Source organism: Puntigrus tetrazona, chromosome 24, assembly GCF_018831695.1.
Source record: "Puntigrus tetrazona isolate hp1 chromosome 24, ASM1883169v1, whole genome shotgun sequence".
Lineage (NCBI taxonomy): Eukaryota > Metazoa > Chordata > Actinopteri > Cypriniformes > Cyprinidae > Puntigrus > Puntigrus tetrazona.
In genome coordinates, this window is record NC_056722.1 from 11,264,842 (window position 1) to 11,283,643 (window position 18,802).

The 18,802-nt window shown below is 37.2% G+C and overlaps 1 protein-coding gene across 3 annotated transcripts; it reads right to left on the minus strand.

Moving 5' to 3' along the window:
• Window positions 1-2,139: 2,139 nt before the first annotated feature.
• actr3b (actin related protein 3B) lies at window positions 2,140-18,668 on the minus strand. 3 transcript variants are annotated; one of them, XM_043226725.1, is made up of 13 exons: window positions 17,898-18,653; window positions 17,754-17,805; window positions 16,934-16,989; window positions 16,485-16,609; window positions 15,147-15,257; window positions 14,662-14,757; window positions 10,324-10,431; window positions 10,055-10,198; window positions 9,515-9,688; window positions 9,332-9,424; window positions 5,599-5,724; window positions 3,913-3,996; window positions 2,140-3,832 (listed from the first exon to the last, which is right to left on the minus strand). In XM_043226725.1, the coding sequence occupies exons 2-13, from the start codon at window positions 17,798-17,800 to the stop codon at window positions 3,737-3,739; spliced, it is 1,260 nt and encodes a 419-aa protein (XP_043082660.1). In that variant the 5' UTR covers window positions 17,801-17,805; window positions 17,898-18,653; the 3' UTR covers window positions 2,140-3,736. The 3 variants fall into 3 exon arrangements, with proteins under 3 accessions (XP_043082660.1, XP_043082661.1, XP_043082662.1); XM_043226726.1 differs by lacking the exon at window positions 16,934-16,989 and having other exon boundaries at window positions 17,898-18,647; XM_043226727.1 differs by lacking the exons at window positions 2,140-3,832; window positions 3,913-3,996; window positions 5,599-5,724 and adding an exon at window positions 5,731-8,348 and having other exon boundaries at window positions 17,898-18,668.
• Between the last annotated feature and the right edge of the window lie 134 nt (window positions 18,669-18,802).

Consider the following 18,802-nt stretch of genomic DNA (forward strand, 5'->3'; position numbering starts at 1 on the left):
AATGTGAGCAAGGACGACATTGCATTGTTGAACTACTTCGCTCACCGACCGGGCTAAAACCAGCCAGTCGTCAAAATTGAGTATGCTAATGCCCTGGAGCCTCAGAGGTACCAGCGCAGCTTCCACAGACTTCATAAACGTCCAGTGTGAGAGTGCGAGGCCAAATGGAAGAACCCAATATTGGTATGCTATGCCCCCTAAAGCGAACCTAAGGTACTTCCTGTGTGAAGGATAGACACGTGGATAGACACATGGAAGTACGCATCTTTTAGATCTATTGTGACCAACCAGTCCTCAAACCTGATTTGTGACACAACCTTTTCCACAGTGAGCACCCTGAACTTCAGCTTCATCACTGAGCGGTTTAGGAGCCTGAGATCTAAAATGGGCTTGAATCCTCTATCCTTCTTTGGAACAAAGAAGTACCAGCTGTAGAACCCGGACTCCTTCACGAGAGGAGGAACAACTTTTATGGCTTCCTTCGCTAAAAGAGTATTTACTTCTTGTTCCATCACCAGAGCCTGCTCTGTGCCCATAAATGTGGGCAGAACGCTTGCGAAACACTGCAGAGGCAATCTCAACTGGATTCTGTAGCCTCTTTCTACAGTGTGCAGGAACTAACGAGAAACATTTGGCAGCCCCAAGCTGCAAAATGATCTCTCAAAACCGACCTCTGGTATCACTAGAACTGCTAGCTCGGTGTGCTGAAACAGCGCACCGGCAGGAAACAAACTAGCTGCTCTAGGGCCCCCCTCAGGGGTGGCAAGCCTCTCAACTCGAACCAACGAGACACGGTTGGCAAGGGCTCCCACACTGCCAGGTGACTCACTAAGGGAACCAGTCTCCCGAGACTGGCCTCTGGTCTTCCCAGAGTCGCTAGATTGGTGCCCTAGAACAGCACAGCAGCAGGAAACAACCGAACTAGCTACTCTAGGGGCCCCCTCAGGGGCAGCGAGCCCCTCATCTACACTACGTTTCCAGGCGGAAGAAACTGAGAGATGTGCTCGCTGGAGACCTCTGCACCCTGGAACACTGGCAGGGTTGGCAGATCGATCTCCTGAGCAGTCTCAGCAACAGCAGGAGAGAACCACAAGCTAGCCTGACACTCTCCTGAAAGCGTGGCGGTGGGGGCGGAGCAGAGAAGTGCAATCAGCCATCTTGAGAGCTGATAGCGTGAGCTCCACTTCCCACGCTGCTATATGACACCCTACTTGTGCACAAAATAACTTGTAAATGGTAAAAGGAAGATGCTTACCAAAGACATACACACAGAGCGCATCGCTGAAATGACAAAAAGCTGAAGCCGGCTGCACTCCACGTGCTTTTATGCTACTTGGCAAATGAGGTCATCTACCCATGATGTCTCGGCCATCCTTTGGACTGATTACACATATTATTCAGAGCATGGTCACGCTGGAGGCGTTCCCTATAGCGTCATCGACGCAGCTCGAGTTCCTGAACAGGAACTGCATATTTAACCTGAAAGGCGTGCAAAGCATTTGATGATAATTATGCGCATATAATCTAATGTCTTTGTAAACGTCCCATCTTTAATACTTTAAAAGAAGTTTTAAAGTAATAGTTGCTGACTATTTATTCACCCTCAGGTCTTCCAAGATAAGTGAATTTGTTTGTTTTGTTTTCAGCAGTTATGAACATCATGTTAGGTTTGTTCGGTAAATGCGAGGAGCTTAAATCCTATGTAGCTACAGTTCAACTAAACAGTTCATATCTGCATAAAAGGAGGTTGAAATAAATTTGCATCAACAAATGCCTTTTTATATCATTCTTGCTATTGTTAACACTATTGGGTAGGTTTAGGGTTGGATTTGGTGTAGAACACAATAGAGCATTAGCTTTTAGCGACAGTCCCCGGATATCCCAACTCTGAACCGCCGTAATATGTATCTTAAGCGACATAATAAAATCACAGCAATATGTACCTATATCAACATTATGCCAGGGTTTACATATTGAACCTGAACTATTTCACTTATTAGAAACTACTGTTGAAAATAATTTTAGAAATTAGAGATAAATTCCAATATTTAGTGCAGACCTGTAGACAAACTGTCAACTGGAGTCTTGTGTCTGAGTAAACAAATAACACAAACCAAATGAGACAAAGACAAAGACAACTTTCAGAGAGAGGAGCTTTAATTCACAGTAATCATAAGCTGATTTTTTTCTTGGCAAACATGGTTGCTAAGATATCACACTAGTGCTTCTTACTGCTATGTGTTGAAATTACATACATACAGTACAGTAAACAGTGTGCATATGAGGCATAGAATAAAGTACATTTTCTTTCTGACAAAAATAATTATATATATATATATATATATATATATATATATATATATATATATATATATATATATATATATATATCCTTTTATATCAGTTATATCTAACCTCCAGTGAGAAATATACGGTAAATATTTTATAGTTAACTGACTTACCCCAACTCCATTTTTACTTTAATACAAATATAAACTAATTTTGAAATAATCCATCATATAATATAGAAAAGCCCATCTACATTCTACTTTTCATTCAGTGAAGGCTGATAAAAAACAAGCTCAGGCACCTACATGCATACAGATCACAGATAGAGCCTTTACAGCAAGAGTGTCAGATCCTGTTCCTGAAGAGCCAATGTCCGGCAGATTTCAGCTCTGTTTAGCTGCAAGTTTCAAGGCTTTGCACCTTCACATAGTGCACAACTTGCCATTAGTAGCAGCGTCCAAAACCATAGTCGTTCAAATGATTATCTTTCATGCGACACAAAAGGAGAAGTTTTTCAAGCAAATGACCATGGCTATTAAGCTAAGTCTTTTGAGCACAGTTACTCAAAGAAGTTCCAGGATCTCCAGAATCAGGTAATCCATCTTACTTTTGTTTTACTAATGAGATTATTCTTAACATTTTGTTTTGACTGTATTTTTCCTCGAAAAAAACAATTTTATCCTCAAAATGTATTTATTTAGAGTTTATTTCATTTTATTCATAAATTTTATTTCAACATTTTTATTGGTACTTGACCCCTTAACCCTCTTCCATTCACAACGCCAAATCCACTCTATCCACTTTAAATCCACTCGCTTGATTTTTTTTTCTCAATCTTAAAACGTTCTAAACAAAACACACTTGAATGTTTGAACCAGACCAAATTATGTGATCTAATTTGATTATATGATTATAATCAGTTATGCAATGATTACAATACAGAATCCTTTTTTATTGTTTCAATCAGCTGTGCCATGAAGTCATATGACTGCTTTGACAAAAAAAAGAACAAAAATTAAATCCTTATTTAGAAAATCTATTTAATTATGCTTCTTTTTTTAGATTAATAGCCAGTTTGCACATTCTGTTAAATTTCTCCTTTTGTCATACGAATGAACTATTTCTTTAAATTATGAACAGAACACAAAAACGGCATTGTCACCTACAATTCTTGAATTCCTCTTTCATGCTGCATTTGGAATATTGAACATTCAGCGTTTGCTATCAAAGCACGAGCCTCAAGTCTCCAGATCCAATCCGCATAATACCCTTGTGCCAGGCTTTGACATTTTCACTGATAAACAAAAAGCTTTGTTCTTTCTATTCTAAGCTTGTCAAAGCCTGAATTATTCCTTTTCAAAGAGAAGTGGCAATCAAAGCGTAGTACGGGTAGGTGATAAATCGATTGAATTGATATCTAGGCTTACAGTGGGCTGCGGGACCAGCACTAGGACATGATGCCAAAAACCGGGTTGTGGCGACAGATTCTGGGTCCATATTCCTCGTAGTCCTTCTTAGAGTGGCAGACTTGGAAGAACTCAGGCTATAAGAAAGGAAAATACACGAATATATTCTAAATGTACTGTAAAGGGACTTTGACGTAATGAAATATATTAGCATTACCGTAGAAGCCAACATCGATCCGCCAAACCACACGGCATATCGCTGCATGTGATGAGATATCACCTGCACTTCCATGGGCTTAGGCTGAAAGGAGAATCAAAAAAGCAGAATGAATACTAAGGCAGCATCCTGACTGTTATGAGACATTCGATGAAAGATCGATTTGAATGCTCACTTGACTCCCGCTTTCAACATAATTTAGCTAACCAAATGTCTATGCGATACATAGACAAACAATACATATAAATCACAACAATGCACACAAAGCACACATAAATATTGGGTAAAATAATCAATTTTTAATTACTGTGATGGAAAGACCACGGAGCAGTCTTCCATCACCGTCACTGTATTTTACTGTGTCTTTTTATTTATTTTCATATTTTAGAAGAGTGGATGTGGCCTTTAGAAAGGCACAAACCTGAAAAACAGTACTTTTATCTATTCGCATGTAAATGTTTTGTTGTTTTTTGTCCTATATTTTTATGCAGATTTAACTTTTGTTTTTATGGTATTTTATTTATTGGATAAAATGCATAAGGCAAGAGTTGGTACATTCCAGTTATTGCTGTGAAAAATGTATGCGCATATGAGGTTCGCTTCACTATCCTGTGTGAGAGCTACTGGATAGATAGTGTTTTGAAATCAAATAAAAAGGTTATTGATAGTGCTCCTTGAATGTGGAAATCCTGCAGCCTTTTACGGAGGAAAGTTGAATTGTTCAGTTTTATAGACTGTTTTTATTATTAATCTCCGTTTAGGGTTTCTACAGGTTTAAAAATGTCTTTAAAAGCATCGGTTCACCCATCCCCAAATGAAGGCCTTAAAAGGTCTTAAATCAAAAAGACCTAAATTCATAAAGTCACGGCACTTGTTTTCCCTTTAAATAAAGTTGATTTTTCTGAGCCCATTGGCAGATATTTGTTCTTGTTTTAGTAGATATTTAAATTTAGAGAACATACTGATATATCGTGTACATGTCTACATTAATCTAGCAGTGCATGGGTGTCGTAATACTCAGAAATAGTAAACCGTCCCTTAGCCTTTACAAACTTCTTTGTGCTCATAAACGAAAATCAAAAACGAACTTCATTTGAAGTATATCAGGATCAAACACATGGATTTTGACATTGTATGCCCGCCTTACAAAAAATTAATTTTTCATAGCGAAACATTGAAATTTGACAGACAAGATTTTTGCAATTGAATGTCTTTTTTTGTAGGTGTTGGTGTGTTACATGTGTGTGCTAAATTTTGTACGTAAGTATGTGTAGATATGAGGGATTTTATTTAAAATTTTACATTTTGCCACACTCACTTCTGAAACCCATATCATGTAAATGTTCGCCACTTTTGGTTTTCATGAGTTTCATGACTTTTCGAGCACATCTATGCCCTTAAAAATGCGATTCATTTTGTAGAAGAAGAAAAAAAAAGAAGAATTTGAGCAATGCCAATAGTGCCCTACAGAAAACTAAACACTTCATCTTATCTTACCAGTGAGTTTGCAACAGTGCATTACAGCGTAAGCTGTTAAGATGCATGCAGCGCTGTCTTGAATTTTAGCCAGAATAATTAAGAGCCTTTGCTAGGTATCAGAATAGAGAAAGAATCCAAAACACATTGTAACAAATGCTGAAAATGAGCGTAAGGTGAACAAATTGAGAGACAGTAATGAGATCAGACCTTTATTCTGCCGCCGCTGAGCTCTTCGCTCATTTTGAGTCTGGCGTCCACCACACGCTTCAGGTCCCTCTGCAGCCTGCGACCAAAGTCCCGAAACATAGTAGATCCACCAGACAGGACTATATTCTAATGCGCACACAAACACACACAACTGTGAAATATGTGCTGTTTTGATATATTCACCCAAAAGAACATACGTATATAACTCATGGAAAAACTAACGTGAAGCCATTCAAACATACACAAATTTGCTTCTGTTCAAATGTACTAATTTTCATGATAAGGACAAAAAGCATTACCGCTTCACTGTCCATGTGTTACATATAAGGAGCAAAACTTAATTTAAACAAATGAAATAAATCAAAATTGCAGATATTAAATCACTTGAAATTAAAAGAAACATCTCTGGGTGAAATGCAATAACGAGGACACAAGTAATGCATTTAGATTTTGTCCACGTATTAAATAAATCGTTTTAATGGAAAATAAAAGCAAAATATTGCATTTTCCCCTTCGTATTTCTGCAATGAGCTACTGTTACTTTTTTCTTTTCTTTTTTTTCCAGCAGACTCTGACAAGGCCAGTAGAGTTGCATGCTGGGAATAAACGACCAAGGGCTGACTGAGGTCAGCTTATAACAGGGTATCTGCAGGAGATGTGTGTTCCATTACAGGTTTCAGGGTTCAATACTTATTTAACGAACTTGAGGAGATATCCCACTACTTGGATTAGGAAATGCTGGTTTCATCTAGGAAATAAAAGGCTGGCTTTTTCCATCTTTTCTGATGATGAGTTTAAAGGGTGGATGGACCACGGCAGTGTACTCTTTCTCTGAGGTGAACGGCTACACTGCATGCCAGAAGCCGATAAAAGATGTGCATACTAACATGCACCTTTTTCCTCTGCCCTCTGTTCTTCGGTGATATCGAGATGTACATAATTAATTTATTCTATAATTCATTTTTTCTACCTGAAGACTTAACCCTCCAGCTGAGGATATTCAAGTTTACACCGCAAGGGTGGCACAGAAGCGCTTCTGAAGTGGCATTTAGGTTTCTTTACTATTTAATGTTGCTCAAAGGTGAAATAAATATACTGACACTGCAATTACAATTGCATAATTTTACACCAGCAACCGAGGTGGGTCAAAGAAGGCATAATTTAGTGTGGCTTTTATGCAGCGTTACGTCTTTACACTGAATTTTGAGCAGGCACAAAGCAACCTTTACTCGGCTGTGCCTTAATAAATTTTGTTTAAATTTTGTAAGGTCATTTGCGTTACAACCTCTGCTCTGAGCTGTGTAAAACAAGGCCCAATAGGCCCATCGCAAGATGTGAATATATTTTTACCTCAAACATAATGAAAGCTTTCTGACATTATGCAGCTTTTACAGATCAAAGGTTTCAACTGTATATATCAGCACAATCAATCCATGTACTCAGTTTTACGTCAGATACAAATCTATTTCCTATGCTTATGAAAGACAACCTAGTCCATTAAAGTACGTGCCACTGCCCCAAAACATTCTCCTGCAAGGACCCTTTCGCTTTTCACCATCCATTCAATTGTTGATGAATAAATGGGTTGAGAACTAAGTGTTATTTTTTTATTCTCTAGCCATACAAAACCTCCCCCTTGTCCACGCTGGGAGAATCACAGTTATATTAAGGTATGAAAGCAATTGATACTGCGTGTGTACACATAATGAATATTGCAGTTCTCTATTGTAGAAGTTGTCCTTCGGCCCACTCTGAAAACTTTTGTTAAAGAAAAAACAAAACAAAAAAACAAACAAACATGCTCTAAATGTTTGCCGACAAATGAAAATAAACCCAACGATCCTGTAAATCTTGTTTTTCTGAAGCAGAAAAAAGAACAGAACTGGCTCACAGGTTGAACGGCCGTGCATTTTTTTAGTCGTCGAGACAATTGGTGAAAAAGTTTTTGTAGCCTAAATGTCAATAAATGTAACCTAAAACCAGACAACAAGCTCAACACTTTCATTTTAGTGAGCTGGCAATAATGCAAAAGTAACTTTATAATTAAAGGTAACAATACAGAACCATAAAGAAGTTAAATTAAGTAATTTAATATTTTAATGCATTTTCTTTAGATACCTTATGTCAGTTATAGATACAACCCAGAGGCCTTTGTTGATTTGTTCTCATGTGCTGCCAAAGCGTTTAACACCTTCAAAATCTTGGCGGAAAAAGAAAATAAGGCTAAAGAGCATCAAAGCACTTTCCATTCAACATCCCGTTCCTTCAGTATGGTCCAAAGTGAAGTTTGTTTTGAAAGCAAATGAATAGGAATCGTGTGATGTAGATGCGCACTAATTGCCGGTGTGCATAATTGAATTTGTCAAAACGCTATTTATTCGGTCAGCCTGCGGGTTGCGAGATATAGAAATGGATACTGAGGTTATTTCAGAGTTGTTCGTCCTATTTGCAGGGATCAGTTAAAGCTCTCTCTATTCTAGAGAGTGTAGAGTAATTGGGAACTTAATGGATGAGCACTGACCCCTGCTGGACAAATAAATTACTGATCCCAAGCAAAGGCAGTCAGCGAGACATCCACTCTTATTTTTTGCCTTTTTGCCAAATATGGACGAGCGCTGGGCTCCCAGGTTAAAACGATAGACAGTAGGGGAGGAAAAATGTCAAGGAAAAGACATATTGCCTTTTAATTTTAACTAATAACTTTTCAGTCACTCTAGATTCATTAAAAAATGCGCATTAGCTGGAACAACTTGAAAGAAAAAATCAGCGTGATTTTAGCAACAAATAAACCATTGTACTCTGATTTAATTGGACAGAAAATTTTGAAGCCAACTCAACGAGGACATTATATTTGATCAAACGGGATATGCATGTAATTTTTCATTCCCTGGTCAGCTAATGGCTTGACACTCTTCGGTTTTGCTCTCAACAGTGAAGTCTGAACACTGTAATGTTCTATAAAGTAAGTAATAGCTATAAAGTAATATGATTTCTCTTAACGTAATGCGGATTTAACACTCCATTCCACTTAAGCTGAATAATCCTGAATAATCAAATAAATGTGAAAATGCTAAATTTACAATCCCCTCATCTTGTGTTATATAATATAACAGGACATTCTAGTCATCTAAAGCCACTGTAACTATGTTGGTATTAAAGGGATAGTTCATCATTTACTCATGTCATTCCAAAACTGTATGACATTCTTTCATTCTGTGTAACATAAGAGAAGATATCTGGGAAAAAAAAAAAATTCCCCCTATACAATGGCAATCAATGGTCACCAAAGCAGTTTGGTTACAAAAATTCAGCAAAAAATATCTTCTTTTGTGTTCTGCAGAACGAAAAATTGCACAGATAACCTCATTCGAGCAAATGATAGATAATGTTTCAAGAACATATGATGACTGCTATTTGTACGATTAACTTAGAATAGATGGAAAATGATCTGCCAGTTTTCTGTATCTTTAAGTTCATTTAAAGCTGGACCTTCTTACTTCTACAGCCTTTGAAAGCGTGTAAAATTAAACTTTAACTCCTTGTTAACTCTCAAGATGGGTTCAAAGTTCAGTTGAGTTTATTTGTATATCATGATGAATTAAATGTGCAAGACTAATAAAGTTGTTGGTCACAGAGCTTATTGGGTTTTAGTTGAGGCAACCAGGGTTCCCTTAGCCTACAAAAATATGTCAACACTGCAGCACTCTGCTGCATGATATTATTGGTATTGTACCTTGTAAAGTGGTCTTCTGACATCGATAGGGCAGTTCTGAATGACTTCATCCACTACATCCGAGATTGGCTGCATGAAGTCTGGGTTGGCAAACTACAGAGCGAAAAGACCTTTTACTACAGAGTTTCCAAAGGTCATTCGGGGTATACATGTTGAATAATTCAGAGAGTGTGTTCTTTTTACCTCAGGGTGAAAAAATATCTCCGGTCCCAGAAAACGCTCATATCCAACATCTATTTGAAATTCATTTTTGCTGATAGCATTGATTCCCTTGTATTTTTTTATCCATTTGCCTGGGTCCATGTCATATTTGGTGAATTCTTTCACTATGTCGGGACAGATGTAGCAATACCTTTCCTTAAAAAAAAAAAAAACAGTAACGCAGATAAGCAGTACAAAAAGTTGTTTTTTACATAAATATGGCTATTACATGGATATTTGCTACTATAAAATGAATCCAGATCATAACCTGTACACTTACTGTATATTATCCCAGTTAACACATAATAAACAATGGCATCAAAAATGTATTTGAGTTAAAATGATTTCATCTTGTGTGTAGATTTGCAGAATAATAATTACACAATGGGAAATCTAAGTTTACTTTATATTTCTACACAAAAAATAATATTACTAATAAAAATAGTTCACTGTACAGTATGTCACAGCTGATCAATAGTAATGATGGATTACAGAATAAGGAATATCATTGCTGATGCTTACTTTAACAGCTTTTGCAGTCTCCAGTGACTGTTCTGGAGGAATGCCGATCTCTCTCTCTCTTAGCAGCTGTTGAATGAAGTAGGTGATGTCTCTGCCTGCTATAGGGATGTGCTTTATACAGCTGCCAATCACATAACCTTCTGCCTAAAGATAAAAATGAAATTGAAATTTCAGAGGAAGGCTCTAGCAACATATATTTGCAGATCGCACTTACTCTAATGCAATGAAACGTGTGTACTTTTTGAGGGTACTGTATGAAAATTGTTTACCACTGGTATAGCATGAGTAACCCCATCACCACTATCAATCACGATTCCTGTTAGCGTTCGTTCTCCAACCTGTCTCGAAGTCCACGATGCAGCCAGTGCCAAAACAGCCTAAAATAGCCACAGAGATGAAATTGCTGTTTCTCAATGTATTTAGTGTGAGTTATTTATACAATGACCTTGGGTAGATAAAGCAATGCAATTACAAAAAACTGCAAATATATATGGGTCATTTTACAGAAACATACTTTACAGAAATATTGAAAAACACTGGTTAAAAATACATATAATCCCATATGTCATCAATACAACCTTTTTCACAGAATGAAAAAAGTATGGTAGAAAATGAATTATTTTAAATATGAAACTAAAACCACAACTTCGACTTGCACAAAATGAGCTTTATGGCCAACAGAGACGGCGATCGCATCTATTCCTCTCACAAATCAATGCTTTTGTCTCTGAAGATTTGGAATATAAATTAATTTTGAATAAATAACGATGGTAGTCATATCTGCTTGTTACATCTTGTGACAAATGGTAGGTTTAGGGGCAGGGGTTGGGTTACATGCTCATAGATATGTAAATAATGTAATACAAATAAAACTGTTGTGACTATTTACATTGAAAATCAATTTCATAATGACAATATCATTACTCAACGGTTTCTTAGTTAAAACAACAGAGGCAAGTCAAAAAGTGACACCGAAGGATGTTGGGGTGGAATCGTGTTGCAATCAGGAAGCAATTTGAAACCGTGCATTTCCAGTCTGAAAACATACAAATATTGCATTTCTGTTAATCAAGGCAAAGGGGTGACATCTGCTCCTTTAGGCTTAAACAGTCAACCCTTGTGTATGTATTTGTGAGCTATTTGTGATGCATGCATATGTGTGTATTAATGCATTAATCCTTGCTTTCTGACTTATAACAGTAACAGTTTGCAATAAATAGTGACGTAGTGCATCATGGGAATGTAGACCAGTAATTTACCAGTTAATATGACAATTACATCCCTTAATGGATGCTGAGAGTTTTTTATTAGTGAGGGGTAACCTCGCCTCATATTTACACTATCTGACACAGCTGCGTTTAAAATTGAACTGGAAGTTAAGTGCTGGGCGTCCGGTCAGAGGAGAACTGGCCCCAACTGAGTCTGGTTTCTCCCAAGGTTTTTTTTTCGCCATTCTATATGGATGGGGTTTTGGTTCCTCGCCGCTGTCGCCTCTGGCTTGCTTTGTTGGGGACACTTAACTTCTAGTGATTTTCGCCGAATTGATTACAGAGACCGTAATCAATTTGTGAACAAATTGTTCGCTCTCGTCATTATACATCCTCATTGTATTCTTCAACTTTATACTGTACAGTGCTTTGATGCAACCTGTGTTGTTAAAAGCGCTTTATAAATAAAAATGATTGATTGATTGATTGATATGACAGTAAAATACCATTCGTTGATGTTAAAGCTATGTACTGTCAATTTTACAGTTCTTTACCCAGAAATGTACAGCAGAGATGTGGCAGTCAGACAAGAATTTCGAATTTTCCTAACCAACAAATTCGTAGCACTCGAGCCTTAGGAAGATGTTGATGAGGCAGAGAAGCAGTTATCGGAGTCCATCATGAAATGTGCCACTGCACTATGCCCACCCATGCACCATTGAACGTACCATACCCATGGATCTCATATGAATGTCTAGATCTGGTAAATGAACGGAAACAAGCCAAGCATAATGATTTTGATCAGTATTAACTCAACAAAGAAATCAGAACAAAAGCTGAAAGAGAAGCTTATTGAAATAACATTGCAACCGACCTGGAAGATGTGGCATCCAGAAGTGAATTCTGAACTCTGTACCAAACCCTGCACAGCTTAAGTAGGAAAACGAAGTCAACTAACGATAACATAAAGAAAATGGATGACACATGTGTACACTCTCCTACAATGCAGCTATATAATCACGCCCCGCTGCAGGGACCAGAGAGAACTAACGTGGTATCAGCCTTCTTTTAGTTGTTGGCAAGGTGTTCCTGAAGATCATCCAGTACAGGCTACAAAAGCATTGTGAGCAAACCAGCCGAGAACCACACTGCAGCTGGATTGATCAAATCCTTGCCATTTGTCAACTGACGGTAAATGGATCAGGGGTGGAAAACATACTGTCATTATATTCACTGACTACAAATCTGCTTTCGTCTGTGTAAACTGGCCTGCTCTGTGAAAGACCCTGGCGACTGAGCACGTGCCACTGAAGATCATCCAACTTCTTCAAGCCTTGTACAGTGGCTCAACCAGCAGAGTGTTGATTTGAACTGAGCTGTCAGAGGAATGTACCATCTAAACCGAAGTGCACCAGGGAGATGTGGCTTTCCTGCTGCTTTTCAACACTGTCATCAATGTCATCATGCGAAAAGTATGGTGCAAACAAATTCCTTACAGACCTTATGTGACAAATAAAATTTGAATTTGAATTTATGTTCGTGGACGACAGTGCTGTCTTCTTTAATACAGACTCAGAAGCAACTGACATCATCTATGATATTGGCAGCATTTCCCATGCATATGGTCTAAGAATCAATGCGGGTAAGATAGAATTCCTTACTTCAGATGGATCACCGGCCAATGTCCAACTCAACAAAATGCAGATTGAGCAAGTCTAGGATTTAAATACCTTGTATCTTTCATACAGGTAAAGAAGATAGCATACACTATCAAAATGCGCAGGATAGTCGGTCAAGCTGCAACAGCTTTTGCTTTGTTGAAATGGTGCCTTTGGAAAAAGACCAACATCAGCATCAAGACCAAAGTCTCCTTCCAATTCTCCTGTATGGATCTGAAACTTGGATCATGCTCAAAGCCGACACGAACAAGCCTGTGACCTTCCAAATGCGATGCCTGAGGCTGATTCTGAGCGTCTCACTCCATGATCTTCAACGAAAACGAGACAATCCGAATGAGCTGTGATCATCAGCCATCTATGGAAGAACAAATCCAGAAATGCAACTGACTAGCAAACATGCTTCTCTGGTGGAAGAGACCTACACATTGGAGGATCCAGCCAACGGCTCAGAAGAAAATGTGGCTCAAGCATATTGAGAACCTGAAAAACCAATGCTTGATCATTGATGAAGCTAGAATGACTGCTATTAACTGGAAAGCATGGAAGCAGATCATGAAGAGCACACGAAATCCTAAGGACTAAAGAAGAAAGAAGAAAATACAATAATGTATTCATAACTATCAAATATATTATATAAGTGGCTTAATAAAACAAATTGATGAATAAATAATATAAAATATATAATGAAAATAGTGGTCCCCTGAAGTTTTCACTGGTGTCACCGTATAACAAAAATCAGTTATTTTGAAATATCAGATTCTGTACAGATTCTGTAGAATGACCCATATATATATATATATATATATATATATATATATATATATATATATATATATATATATATATATATATATATATATATATAAATTTATCTAGATCTAGATAAATAAATCTGATACATTATAATAATACATGTATATGCATGCATATTATCCATAATATAATGTTCAAAATAGTAAAATAATATATATTTAATGCAATGACTACCTGAGACTATTTTATAATGGAGGTGCAATTAAGTAAGGAATAATTGATGATGGGCCGTTTTAGAAAATAATGCATGTGTGTGAGGCAAGGCAAGAAAGTGAGATATAAAGAAAGACGCCCTGGAGGTTGCATTCGTAAGCGTCATACGTCATAAAGAAGTTCTTAATTAACTGTAAATTGTTGTATTATGCTTATGACTTGCAAATATAATGCTCAGTTAACTGAAATAAACCAGGCTTGATGCAGCCTACAAATGCATCCCCCGGAGGACGCAACCTTCCGTTTGAAAACGTCAACGCCTTAAAATGTTCGTCAGCCAATCAGATTCAAGCATTCACCAGCCCTATAGTTATCATTTTAATTAAGCATAAACAGTGATATTAACATTATTTGTACTTAGTATAAATAGTAGTTATCACTACTTGTACTTGGTGTAAAAAAATCTGCTTTTTTAAGCCTGCTATGGGTTTCTCACACTTATTTTCTGTGTTCCAACTGACTAGTAAAAATCTAACAACCAAAGTCCTCAAATAATTCAAAAGACCAGTTTTCAATTTCAGGTACACTTTGGGCAAATAGAGTGGGATTGAAATTTACCAACAACACAAAATGAGGTTTAAATTTAAAAGCTAAATAATTGACAGGCTATTATGATACTTCTTTCAAGCACGGTTTTCGATGTTTCTTTGTTTATGCCGTCTTTGAGTTGATATGTTTAAACATAAAGGTTTACCTGCACAGCAATATATAGTCCTGGGACGTTGAACGTTTCAAACATGATCTCGGCTAAGTATTCCCGGTTCTCTGGGGTATTTAGAGGAGGTTCTGTCTGAAGAGAAAATATAGCACTGCAACATCAGGATAAACAGACACAAAAGGTCTGTTGAATAAATGAAATGTGGTCTTTTGTAATGTAAAATATCAGCCGCATATAAAGGGTGTTTTGTCATCATCAAATAGAGCAGCGAGACAAAGGCGCACATGCAGAAGACACACTGGAAACATCCTGTTTGTGACATAAAAACACTGTTGCGCACTGGTACAGACAAAGCCGCACAATCTATCATTATGCAAACAATAAATATTTCAATGGTAGCTTCAATTATGTACGGGCTTCCTCTGTTTCTCAGTGGGAAGAATATGTTTCACAAATCACTTTAAATTACAGCGCAAAGCACTCCATAATGTCATCTTTAAAGTCATTTACAGTAGACATACCATCAAGAAGTTGTGGTCCTCTGGTTCAGCTCTGAGATATTTAAATATGACCTGCTCCATGAACTTCTCCATCAGGTCCCAATCCTCAACAATTCCATGCCTGATGGGCCACTAACGTGTACAGAGAAAAAGATCATTAATACGTTAATTCTTCATCATCTACTGTCATCAACGTTGTGCACAACCTAACACACTTTCATTAGGTAATCTTTAAAAGAGAAGTATATTGTAAAAATAAATAAAAATATAAAACAAGAACATAAATACACTCATCCAAAATTGTCTTTATGGCTTCCTTTTTGAAAACAAGTTTTCTTGCAGAATCTTTGAATAGTTTACATAATCTAGTCTTCTTTCTGATGTGAAAAAGATGGTCTGTCGCTCATGATGGAAGGCAACCACCCCTGAAGAAAAAAACTTTGTAATTGTATCATATGTGGATTATATGTATTGTATTTCATATCTCAAGTACAACGTTACAAAATGGCACGTGCAGATAAAATATTAATAAAAGGCCCCTTCATGTAAATTTAATAAAAGAGTAAATGTTGAACACATTAAGTATACTTTTAAAACGGTTTTCAAATCATTACATATTTAGTGCCTTTTCATATTTATTTTTGCATTTTGACTAACATGATCTTCACTATTTAGTATTTTAGATATAGTGTGTTTTTGAATATTAATTTGGATATTTTATTCTCATATTTGGTATTTTACTGTTTATTACTGCTTTTTTTGACTGATTTGTGTTGTTTAAAACACTATATAAATAAAGGTCACTTAATATTTTCAAAATACTACCAAACCCTGCTGCTCAATCTTTTTCATTTTTAATTAATAATTTTTTTTTGGTTTGTCAAATTCTCATCAAACACGATTTTTAAAAAAAAAACTCTATCACTAAATCTCTTATCACACTGACTGCAGGCTGGGCAGTGGTTTCTTTTGTGCCTATCTTCTGTACAGCTCAATATCATGTCAAACCCTTGATATGGTTGACCGGTGCCCCTTCACTCTGTTCTCAGTTACTGAACCCTGTAACTCTTTCAAAGTGATCCTTCACCTCGCAAGTCTTCTTGTTCAAGCTGGGTTTTAAAAGCCGGCCTTTTCTTGGCAGTGTCTGAGTAGCTTTAGACTTCCTGATAATTGAACCATTACTGCCCCCTGCCATTTCCCAACACTTTGGATAAGAGCAGTTTTCTTCTGTACGTGAGATAGGTCAGCATTAGTTCTTCCTTTTATAATTGCATGCAACGAATATGCTTATAAACATCCTGATGTAGACCGTACCTTTCTACAGGCTTAAAACAATAGCCTGTATGTACAAATGATTACCTTGGTTGCATAGTTGGGCTTATCGATGGCTTCATCTCCAATGAAGAAATCGAGGTCATCCACCCCTTTCATGAGACGTCTCTGTGCCTGATCTCCAACGCTGGCTGTCTCTCTGATCGCAATACCTAAAATGACAACGCTGCAAAAATCATTTTTGCAGAAACTGCAAAGCACATTTGTATAAAACATGCTCAGCGCGCGTCGAATGTTTAACAGTGTGCTTTGACAAAAACAATACAATCGATAAATGTTTAGAAATTAACAGTCTCGGAGACTACAGTATATTGAGGTTACAGCAGTGGTGAATTACAGCTTTAAATAGCGGTTCCCTAAGGCAGAGTTTAATTAAATTCGTGATCCAAATATCCTGGATCTGAGCGCTGGACATGCAGTATTAGTCGTCACTGATCTGCTGTGCATTTAACAACTAAAACTGGCAGGCAGCTCACAGGATGGCATGATGAACTGGGGCTCCGTGTTTCCTGCATAACCAATCTTGGTATACCTGAAGTCGAAGAACAGCATATCATCAACATGAAGGAGGTGAATGAATCAGAATGGCTGCGGTTCGGTCTATTTGTATATCATTTTTCAATCAGTATCTCCAGTCTTTCTGTTTATCAAGCAACAGCTGTGGTAGTTTATTATATAGCTATAACGCACCTGATTAATGTCTCAACATGGCGGCCAAGTAAATCAAGACCAACATAGTTTAGACGAAAACATAAATCATAGCAAAAACCATAACAGCAATATTGCTTTCTACTTTCTATACACTGCGGAACGCAGACGTGCATATTTTTCATATGCATATGTACTTCTGCATTTGCTAGTGCAACAGGACTGAATTCATCAGGCAGCTCAAAACAGATACCAAAATATGAATTTATATAATCGCAACCAATATATATATATATATATATATATATATATATATATATATATATATATATATATATATATATATAATTTTTTTATTATTTATTTAATTTTTTTTGGTCCATATTTGTCAATTCATGCACCTGACCCTGATCATAACAAATGTTTCATAAAGTTTAGGAATAGAAACCGACAATGCAGTATTTTCACTAAAATATTAAAATCTGTTATAAAAAATGATACGTAAAAGTAATGATAATAATACCCAATAATGATAAGTTATAGTCTGCAACAGCAAATGCAGTATCTGGTTTTTAACAGTTGGAATATCTCTCCTGCACGAATAGAGCTATTAAAACTGCATGATTATAAGCGTGTCAACAAACTCACCCTGTCCCGCAGTCTATGACGCACGGAGGGGGCCTCGATGCCATCATCAGCACTGGATACAAACACACAAACACATCCGCATGACACAACAACAACAACAGCGTCATCCACACAAAACCCGTTTCCAGGGCTTGTCGGCTTTACCTTTATTGCGGTGTGAATGATCCCTTTATTTAGGCTTGCGCCCTTACTTTGCGCGACTACTTCCCGAGTCAAAGGGAAGGCAAAAAATAGAAACATGCTGGATCCACTCTCGCTGCCCTCGTCGCGGTCCACGGGGCTTGACAGCGAAATTACGAAATCTATTACGGTGAAGGCTAAAGCGTGTCGTCTCTCCGCCGCGTGAAGGTAGCCAGTTAATAATCATGAGCCGAGCCTTCGCCGCCACGGATATGAAACGCTCGCCGCTGGAAGATCACTAGGGAACGTCGGCATTGTTTAATTAATATTCATGACCTTAACAATCGCCATAGTAGGTTCTGTAATTTCATGAGTTGGCAAAGTGCGGAGCGCAGAGCGCGTGGCGCATTATCACTCTTTTAAATGGCAGTACGTATTTAGATCTGTAAATTGGTTTGTGTTATTTTGGTCAAACATTATATGGCGAATGCTGTGATATAAATACAGGTATAAAAACAACGGTATTTGAATTGAATGTGCTATCGATGAATTTTGGACAATTTGAGGATTGGGGCTGTATTGGCGATGATGATGATGATGATGATGATGATGATGATGATGATGATGATGATGACTATTTAGATGATTGGCATGTGTATTGTTGATTTGGCAATACTCTGTGTTAAATAAACAGTCACACAAACATAAACAACAGAAGTCCCTTTATGTAATTCATAGAGTATACTCTAGATGGCAGTCCGTCCTAAATTTGCATTAGCCTATACAATTAATAAAATAAAAACTTTTTTTTGCCGTATTATTCTCACAGTTCTTTTATTAGATGTTTGGTTTTTGCGTTAATTTATTATATTACGTACAATTTCGTTTTTTAGTAGGCTAAGTAATTTTATGTCTAACTTCCAAAACGT